The following is a 10,695-nucleotide window of genomic DNA, read 5'->3' as shown; positions in this document are numbered from 1 at the left end:
CTGAAAGAACTCCAAAATGTAAATAATGAGGGTAAAACAATCACATTGCGCTCAATCAAAATCTCCTCATGACATTTGCAGTTTGAAGGATATGAAACCAGCACCTGGGGTGATGATTACTCTGCCATACTTGCTTGTATATGCCATGGGAAAGAACAGAAATAAAGTTAAGGCAGAATTATGGCTGCAATAGAAGAACGGGAGGTTTGGCTCAGAAGATATCGTTCTATATAACTGTATAAACTTTTTCGTGTTCCTACTTCCAAGTTTTTAACAAAGCTACAAGTTACAAATCTTTTCATCTCTTCAAACAGTTATGCAAAACTTATGGTATAATTACGGTATAATTCTACAAGCAATCAAAGCTTTTTGTCTTGCAACCAGGGTGGAGTCAAGCCAATTCCAAAATGATGTCTGCAATACTCTTACAGCTGCACTGACGAAAAAGAAGAAACAAAATCATACCTATATGGGACAGGAGAGGCAGTGGGGAAAGTAGAAAAGTTCTAGTAAGTTCAAAAAGTTCTAGTCTTCTAAGCACAATGCTTCATCTCCCTGTGCCTGGCAATTCATCTCTAGGGATAATCTTTCCAAAAATTAAGTGGGTATTCTTCTCTGAGTGAGAAAAAAACTGAAGACTTTGTTATTCAACCAGTCTTCAACTCTGAAGACAAACGAACTTACCACAACACAGTTCTGTTCCTTGGCTCCACAGTTAAACTAAAATAAAAGGTGACAAGAGTGGCTTATCATTCGCTACTAATGCTGACAAGGAAAAACAAGATGTAAAAAAAAAATTATTTTGACTGAGAATAAAACCAGCACGTGCTTTCTACATTAAGCTACTTCTTTAAAGCTTCTTCCAGAATTTCAAGAGACCAGCCGAGCGCTGCAAAGTTAATCAAAACAAGATGTCTCTGAGCAGTTGAGTACTGCAAGAGATCCTCCAGTGTTCAGCAGCAGGACCACCCAGAAACTTCTTTTAAGATGCAAACCTAACAGCTGGGAAACCAACCTTAGGCAAGTTAAACCATTTCTTCTCCTGTGTAACATTATCCCTCCCCCCAGGACTGCTGCAGATAAATACACCCTCATTCACAAATACAGCTGTACACTTAAATTTTGCGTTTTCTGATCTCATCTAGAATCCCAGAGAAGTTTTGGCAAGCATGGCTATTAGATACAATTAAAAGCTTAACTGTGATACTTCTTTGTTAATTGCAAACCGCTCTGTAATTGTGAAGCGTACCTACACTTGCAGAGAGTTCAAGTATTCTTGCAAATTTTTAAAATACTTCATATTTGATAGTTGCTGAAAAGAAGAAATACTGGGGAAAAAAACTATAGTAAGAATGCACCGAGACCTTTTTTAAATAACCAGAGAAAAATCACTTACGGTAATAGTTATATTTTATTTTCTCATTAAGTTTCAATGTGCAGTATTTTCAGCATTTATTTATTTTTTTTTTTAAACTTAAACATACATCTAAAATTATAAGCTTTCCTTTTCCTTTGAGTACAATTGCTTTTGGGGTTGGGGCTCCAGGCTTTTGCTCATCATCGCCCTCAAACTCTACAAGACACCACCACAGGGTGCGTTACCTTACCCTTCCTCAGGCTGATCCGACTTGATGGTATGCGTACACAGACTGATGGGAATGATCAGCTCACACAAAATGCACGTGACAAAAAGCAGCGCATGCTTCACAAATGCTCTGCAGCATTTATACCCAAGTTAACCTGAATACAGCTAAAACTTGACACACAACAGAAGCTCTCCTGGGTATGACCGTGGAATTCTCAAGATTTTTCAATGGATACTTTAAGGTAGCATGCACAAAGAGTTCACCTGAAATCTCAGTATTAGGTAAAATTAGCATATTGGACTTCCCCAAAATTTTGCTACATTGCTTACTCTAGTTCTTACAGCAGCTTGCTTTCACTTTAAAATAATTAAACTACCTAAAAACTACCAAAGTACTTTGCTCTCTTATAACTTTCATCAATTGTATCTTTATCACAAAATTTGTTTCAAAAGTAAGAGAGCAAAGCACCTATCATTGTCACATAGCTGATTTCTACCTTTAGTACAAAGTTTAGTTGGGATTGTACACGGAAAAAATTCTGCTTTATGCAATGACTGTACTTGAATCAGTTCCCCTTTTTCTCCCACCCCACCCCTTTCAACCACAGGTAAGATTCCTGAATGACCAAATTTAATTAAACTGTTTATTGCTATATTTATTGCTCATTATACCCTTAAATTTCTTTTATTTAGGAAGCATAAATGCTTAGCCACGACAGCTCCACAAAAACGTTAAGACAAACCAGGTCTGCTGCTCTTGGAGAACTGTCTTTGCAGTGTTTTTGACACAACCTCCTTATCTGCTATATAAAGTTAACAGCCATTTAAAAAGGAGAATGGCGAGACAGAATGCTCTTAAGGCAAATCTACCAAATATCAACAAATTACTTTTAACCCAAAAGGTTCCACTTGTTCCCCACTTTGTTTGATCTAAATCTGTTCATTCATTACTCAGTGCTTTAGGAATGCTGCTGGTGGTTAAGAAACAAGCAATGTCTTGGTGCTGAGAAGGCACTCCTACCAAAGCAAAAGTAAAGCACAATCATTTACTAGATGCTTTAGGCAAGAAATGACATCCGAGTATACACTGTAGAAAAGATTTAAACTCACGTTCAATTTCAACTGGCAAAGAGCAGAAACAGTAAAGAAAATACTTCGAATCCCACAAATAAGAACTGCTTTACAATGGGCTGTAGCTTCCAACTCCTCACTCTTGCACTCAGTGCAAGGGAGGGGGCATGCTGAAATGAAATGCAATCAAACTTTATTTAATGGGCCGGTGGGTAGCTGGCCCAACAGCTATTTATAAAAAATTGGCTAGCATACACTGTTCTTACAGGAGGGCCACATTATAGATTTAGTAAAGTAGTTTCTTTGACAACTGAATTGTAAATGAAGTTTTAAATATTAATCTGTCTTAAGTATGCTCCCAATCATGCCATACCTCTAGTCTTGTAAGGTTGTAAAGAAGCCAGTTCCACTGCAAAACACATTAAAGAACGCATTTGCTTTGGTTAGCCAGGACACCAAATGTAAGTCTTAAGCCCAAACGCATTTCTACCCTGTTCTCAATAAAAAACTGAACAGCCTGATCTTCAGAATTAGCTTTCTGTCTACAGCAAGCTAAAAATATTCTGTGAAATAAAACTTTGCCTGAAGTAAATCTCAAGGGAAAAGTGACTTTTTTTTCTGCTTTAAATCCAACATCGGTATTTCTTAGTGGCCACTGTTTTGCTGTTACTGTCCCCATCCCATACCTCTTGGCTCTTGTCACTAGAAGCAGGCAGGAGTGATCTTAAATACAATTTCACTCCAGAATTAGTGAGGGTGGGGAAAAAGAAGTGTCTAGGAAGTAGACAGAAAAGCGTGCTGCAGGTGAAATGTTAGATTTGAAGAACTACCGGTGTGTGCTTCCACACTAGGAAGACCCTTAAGTTACATTCCCTTTGGGTCACTGAGAATTTCTGAAGAGGAGGTGCCCTTCTTTAGACATGCAGGACACATGTTTCAAGAGGTATACTACGACAAATCTCCAAGAGAGGTTAAAACAGATGGAGTTGTTACTACCAGTCAATCTGTGTGAGGTTAGAACCGACTGCATCAGCTCTAAAGCTTGACTAGAAATGGGTAATGCAAGTATTTTCTTGAAGGCCAGCATCGGGCACTTGAGGGAAGGGGGTCTGTCACATCTGATGTTCTTCCTCCAGCCATGCTGACTGCATAAAATTCAATGTATTCCTTCACTGGTTGGAAAGATTCTATAGCAAGTCCCAAATGAGTCTGGAAAGTTTCAGAAAGGGGCTAGCTCCCATTATCCCAAGGTAAAGTAACCAGCTATTCTGTGTTAATCATGAGGAGCTTAAAATGATGAAGAATTTAACAGTTTGTAACACAACATATACTGTTATACGGTGAGAATATGACTAACCTGATGCTTAAAAAATATACTAAAATCTGTTTTAAATTTTGGAAAATAGCTTACAAAAATATCTTCACCTAAACTATATATCATACAAAAACTGACTGGTGTGTGGGTTTACAGTACAAAACGATTATTGGTGGTTACAAAAGGGAAGAGTGATCTATACTACCCTTACTGAAAACACAGGGCATTATATCTCACCGCCTTGAATTAGTCTCTTATCAGAATTAAGATAATTTCCAATATAACTCAAAAACTTTCAAACAGTATCTATTTTATCAAGCTTTTTTTTCTGAACTCCTGTTCAGTTTCTTTTAAAAATCACCACAGTGCTGTGGCCCAAGAAAGAAGAGTAACCCAACTAAGGGCAGAAATAATTGCTCTAGATAGTAAGATCTGTAGAGAGCTAAATACAGAGACATCTACAGTTGTTTCTACTGCCCATACTATCAGTTTCCTCTCTCAGTTTCTAAAAGGAAGTGACACCAGTGGACAATTCCTTTGTAAATCAATTTATGGGCAGAAGCAACAATTTTTGGTCTAGATTGGAATTAGTTTAAATACATGGGTTTAATAAATACAAATATACACGTCTGTATACATTAAATGTTGTCACATGTGTATAATTTCAACATATACATTATATACAGAAATACATACAGTACATGCTCCTCCTGACAACACTGTCTCATTTTTCCAAGTGTCACCAAAAGGTGTGATAAGAAAATTAAGAGAGGTTAAGTATAGGACGTGACTGAGAACCAAGGTATCATTTCTCTAATTCATAATTAAAGAATTATAACAAATACAACTGAAGACAAATGCTGCGTTAGATTTCCCCATGTAATGCTTAGGAATCAATGGGGTTCCCTGGGTGATGAGTAAAAGCTAAATCTGGCCCTGTGTAGTGTCCTGAAATTCATGGATATTTGTACTGTGTTTGTGTCTAAAGCATTATGTATACAACAGGTAATAAAAGAGGTTGTGTAATCTAACACCTTAGCCAGTCCCAAAGTAGACCACAGCAGCCTTCTGATTCTTAACTGCTAGTATAAATTTGTTTACATGAGAGTGGCTTGAATCCAGATGACTCCATGGTCCCAGTTAGGAAAGGTCAAATGGTTATGGACTACTGGGGAGCTTGCACCATTTTGTCTCTTAAAATGCTGTGCAGCAAGTAAGAGCGGTTTCTTGAGTATACAAAAGGCTGATCCAGAGTAACTAGTCCTCTCTTTACTATTATGTCTCAAAATAAAGGAAGCTACAGTAAAGTGGATCACAACAATGCCTCCTTAGTATAGTCTCTCAGGACAAAATAATCAACATATTCCAGTTTTAAAGCACTTTAAGAAAAAGTGAGATGCAAAACAAGATGTCATCTGTACATTAAGATGGATTTCCAAAAGGAACGTGAATTCAAGCACAAGGAAAAAAAAAAGAGGATGATAAAGATGTCGAGACATTCAGTAGCGTAGCTTCTGTTCATCTCAAATTACAGCACAGCTCATGCACCACACATCTTACAATTTTACATACTGTACATGATATAGAAATATTTAAGTTAAAATTTCTTTTACTGATATACTGTACTCAAATTTTAAATCCTGAGAAGAAAAAACAAAAAATGTGTGGTTACGTATGTGCACTATATCTCCGATATCACAACACGTACACCACAGGATATCAGAAAGTCCAGAGAGGAATCACATGCTGGAAGTGTAGATCATGAAAGCGATTTTATCTTTTCCCTGTTTGGGAGAGACATTAGGAAACAATTTCTATTCTGTACTACACAACAGTATATACAGGTACATAAAACTATGAAGTTTTCTAGTGACTGCAGCTTGCAATAACAGTCTTTCTGTCAGTTTCTTACCAGCTGCACCACAGTGGCTTCAGCTGAACATCAGGATGAAGAGTAGTTACCTTGCATGTAGTACTCGCTCATAATTTACAGTCAGTAAACGTGTCTCAGGTTTGTCCCAGACACCACTTGAAAAACGCTGACATATTTCTTTCTCCTCATAGGTGCCTGGTGTAAACAACAAGAACTACACAAGACTTTTCAGGTGATTTCCAGTGCTGCAGAGCACTTGTCCATGCATTCTGGAAGTAAAACTGTCAGGTCCATATTTATCACAAATGCAACCCCAGACACTTTCTTGATCTTGCATTCCCTGTAATTCATACCAGATTCCAACACTAGTCATGCAGTCCCGTTACAGATCAGGACATTCAACATGCTGCGACCTTGTGGACGTTTTGCAAACAAGTTAGTAGGCGATGATATGGGGTTCCTGGAGATGCCACCACCTCAAACACTGACTGAAAGGCCCTCCGATCTAATTCTTCATCTATCTGATGTCGGTAGAAGTCTATGGCCACCAAACAGAAGATGTTAACATCCACTTGCTCAGATTTGCCCATTCTGCTGATAATATGTGGAAGACTGAAATGTAAGTTAAGGTCATAATATGACAGAAGTCGATCATCTTTCCATACAGCACTATAAACACTGTTCTTCAATAAAATGGTGTATTTTTCAGTTCACCAACAACGTTAAAGTGCAAAATCCTGTCATGAATTAATTAAACTGCTACTACAGAAATCCTATTTCTTCATTAACGTCATGCAACTGCTTATCCCCAGAAATTCATTTTAACCTAGCAACAGTTTTCTTTATCCACTGGAGCACATGGTGCAATCAGCAATGCTGAAAAGCTAAAGGGCATTGCTGAGATTAAGAGGGTCATTAGGAAGTTTCAAACATGACACCTGGTCACTTTCTTGCCAGGCCATGAAACGCAACAGTTATTTTTCTTTTTGTTTGTTTTGTTTTTAAATAAACCCAGCACTGATACCACCTATGTGTTTTGGCTGTTCCAACTTATTTGGCTGATGTCATTCCATTTGCCAAAGCTCGCTATTACTGCAGTGCACCTCCAGGGGGAAACTTGCAAAATACAGTACAAGTAGAAGATAATTTTATTTAAGCTAAGTTTGCAGAAGGAAGATAGAACAAAGCTTTTAAAGGTCACTGCAAAGCCATCTGGTGAAGCTTTTAAGAAGTCCTTCAAAGTAAGGACTTTCCTAATCATCCTCCACAGTCACAAGGAACAGATCTTAAAACAGCAGTTTTAGGTAACTTCATTCTCATAATCTCCTAAGAAGTTCTCTTTTTTCATCTCAAACCTGAGGCACCAATAGCACAAAGTGATATACACCACTACTAACTGCAGTAAATCTGCCTTTTTTTGAGTGCTAACCTTGTACTCTTACCCTTCAAGGCTATCAACATGCTTTACAGATCACTATATTTACCCAGAAATAGCACACATTCAGCCTTTTTAGGATACATTGCTGAAATCCATTGACTGGTCGAAGCACTGACAAAAAAACAGGAAAGACTCCACATTGCCATTGCAACAGGTGTTCTTTGTGTGAAGTTAGAGAGAGACAGCATCACCCAGTCACGGACCATTGAGGACTGTCCAGTGCTATGTAATGTCTGAAATACCTGCAAAAATATTTTACACAGGAATAAAGACATGGTAGATGGACATGGGAAAGAGTTTAGGTTCTCTTGTAAAGGTTCTCTCCAGCTACGAAGCTCTGAGGTTCATAAACTGGATTCCCGGAGACAACTCTGAGTCCAATGAATTAATGGACACAATGCTTAGACAAAGAGATTCTTCAAGAGTCAGCCAGGATCCAACTGGACTCATGGTATCTGTGCCAAACCGAAGTAAGCACACAGAAATGCAAGACTCGCCTGGTGTCTCTATTTTTATAGATCAAATGTGGCCCACACATGCACTCCCAAGTGATGCATGAGTCCAGTAAGCAGGTGCTGAAAAGCAAAACACCCAGAAGCCCAACTGAGTCCACAGGAGCTTGACTGTAAAGTTCACAAGGCTAGATGACCTGGGCTGGCTCCTTGAGATCTAAAGAGTCTGAGCACCAGCATCCCAACTGTTCATTTTCCCATTATCAGTGATTGATACGTGTCTTCCGGTCCTCCATATTACCCGGAAGACAAAGCTCACAGCAGTACAGCTCAATCACTGCAAACGGTTTATTAGATCTAACAGAACTGATATTTGCCCTTCTGACTGAGGTGTCAGTTATTTAAGAAGTCTTCTGAAACATTTAAGGGGAAAAAAAAAATATATATATATACACTACCTTATAAACTACTGTTGCCATGAATTGCGGGTAAGGTTGCTGATTGGATAAAAATTCTCCAATAACTTTATTCATTACGTCTTGTGGGGGGAAAAAATCATCAAGGAACTGTGGAAGAATCCGAGCCACTACTCTAGCTTCAAAGGGAAAGCCCTTCCTGATCCTGAAAGTAATAAAAAAGAACATATTTTATGATTGAATTCCTGTAATCTCATTCCTTTCCAATTTAATTGGCAATAAAAAGAACATTTTACTTTCATCTGTAGATAGGCAAAAATGTCTTCAACACTCAGGAATACAAGTCTTCATGTAATTTTACTCTAACAATCTACCCAAAGAGATCTATCAAAGATATTAGTTGTTGTTAAACAGGTGTCGACAGGTGTTGTGTCCTCTCCCCCTCCCCCCTCCCCTTTTTTTTTTAATACTCAGCATTTTTTGAAGCTCTGGAATTGTGTCAGAGACAAGATTTAATACTAGGAATGTTGAAAATATAAACAAGAACAAAAAAGGACAGGGAGTTCACTACTCCTAGTTATCCGAGAAAAGACCATTTATAAGTAGAACGCTTATTTCCATTCATAACATCTTTGCATATTTTTTTATTCAAGACCAGGATGACCAATATATCAAACAGGAAAAGCAAGTCATGCTGCACTGTAAAGAGCGGAAAAGCTACTCCAACTTATAGACAATATAACACTGATTGGAAAATCTTGCTAATGAAAGCTGCATCTCTTGATGCGTCAAGATCAATGTCATTATTCCCTGCAAAAGTTATTTCTGCTTGTAGTATTCCTGTTTATTTTGCCAACTCTTAGGAGTGATATTTTCAAAAGCACTCAAGCACCGCTCTAGTTCTGTTTTCACTGAGTGCAGAAGTGAAACCCTCATCCAGTTTTATGGAAAAACCACTGAACACTTTAAAAAAATGTAAACCATTATCCCACAAACTACTATGCAAAATCTAACATCCTATGCTCACTTAAGACAGCTTGAGATTGTCAGATCAAAACAGGGGTTTTGAAATATTTCCATTAAATGAGTTCCATGTGAATACAGAAGTTTTACTGTGCCCTTCCACTGCAATTACTTAACAGCCTTGGAAAGAGCAACACTTGGGGGGGGAAAGGGAAAAAGGTTTTAAACTCTTAGGGTGGTTTGAAAGATTATTTCCTGTAAACTGGATTTATACCCTTGATTATGCAGAAGACATCCTGAAAAGCACTTAAGAGTTTGACCTGAAGGGAGCTGGAAATACATTTATAATGTCTTATGGTTTGTGCACCACAGTATCAGTTAGGACATGTCTGTTTTCCATTTACATTCCTGTACGTTTGTGCTGCCTTCAGCAATTCCATCAGTGTTACTGTGTATACTAGAAGTATCAATTTTAAGCAGTGGCAAGCAGAGAAACATCATTAATTAAATATTAGAACTGTCAGAGAGACATAACCACACAGTGCCAAACATAACTGTTTCCCTCCCAGTGCCCCATCACATGTGTTTTATCTTCTTACCTATCAAAAAGGACAGATACTCGTTCCATAGCTACGATCACAGATTCACTGTCGGGAGCAGCAGGATTTGCATCTGTGGTACGACTGGGGCTGATTTTTTCCTTTCCTAAACCAAAATAATTTATTACAAGTTTACTGTGAACGCTAAAATAAGACCTTTTTACCCTTGGTAACAAAAGTATATGACGGAATTAGCACTGTTAGTAAGCTAGTCTCTCAGTACAGTAAATACATAAAAAAACTAAATACCTGTGTACATGCAAGTCAGCATTAATCCAAGCGCTGCCATTGCTCTGTGGGGGCTCTGCACATTCACTCTGTCAACACTCAGTTTAACTAGCGATTCACTATCCAGCCTCGAAAGTTGCTCTGAAAGAAGGAGTCGTTCTAATCCTCTCAGGACACAATGATAAATAATGGATGGCGTTGATTCATCACTTCCAGACACCATGACTCCACACATCTGAAATAATGAAAAAACTACCTGGTTTTGAGGTGCATTTAGGCCTTCTTCTAGCACCATTCCACCGCACCTAGTATGGAACTGCATCAGGTATTAAGAAAACCTAATGATAGCATACCTACATTCCAATAACCAATTTAAGTGTTAAAGATAGCTATGTGGTGATCCCAGGCTACATGACCACCTGTGACTGGAGGTACCACAACATACCTGTATAATTCCTGCAGAGAATTCAGGCCCTACATCAAGTGGGTAATTCTCGATCAAATAGAAAGCGGTTGCACACATTACCAAGATGTGCTGTTGGTTATGGATATTCACACAACTGTAAATAAGCAAAAACACTAGTGGTCACTTACATCAAAGTTGTCTAGGTTACAAATAGAGACAATATAAACAACCCCTAGAAAACCTAAGTATTTTTTTCACATTAAATTTATGCAATTTTTAAAATCACACAAAGTATCACCAAAATGTCACGAAAGCACTGGTTATCATGGAAATACAGTGCAACACAAGA

General features: G+C 38.1%; 1 protein-coding gene across 2 annotated transcripts in view; it reads right to left on the bottom strand.

Moving 5' to 3' along the window:
* Positions 1 to 1,401: 1,401 nt before the first annotated feature.
* Positions 1,402 to 10,695, bottom strand: part of HTT (huntingtin) — an 88,161-nt gene continuing 78,867 nt past the window's right edge. For both annotated transcript variants that reach the window (XM_063335194.1, XM_063335195.1), the window contains 6 exons: positions 10,386 to 10,500; positions 9,962 to 10,175; positions 9,713 to 9,818; positions 8,193 to 8,355; positions 7,364 to 7,524; positions 1,402 to 6,456 (listed from right to left, as the gene is read on the bottom strand). In XM_063335194.1, the coding sequence (XP_063191264.1) occupies positions 6,243 to 6,456; positions 7,364 to 7,524; positions 8,193 to 8,355; positions 9,713 to 9,818; positions 9,962 to 10,175; positions 10,386 to 10,500 (973 nt within the window). In that variant the 3' untranslated portion in view covers positions 1,402 to 6,242. The remainder of the gene's footprint in view (positions 6,457 to 7,363; positions 7,525 to 8,192; positions 8,356 to 9,712; positions 9,819 to 9,961; positions 10,176 to 10,385; positions 10,501 to 10,695) is intronic.

Source organism: Chroicocephalus ridibundus, chromosome 5 (genome assembly GCF_963924245.1).
Source record: "Chroicocephalus ridibundus chromosome 5, bChrRid1.1, whole genome shotgun sequence".
NCBI classification, from domain to species: Eukaryota; Metazoa; Chordata; class Aves; order Charadriiformes; family Laridae; genus Chroicocephalus; species Chroicocephalus ridibundus.
This window is presented reverse-complemented; position numbering and strand designations above follow the sequence as displayed.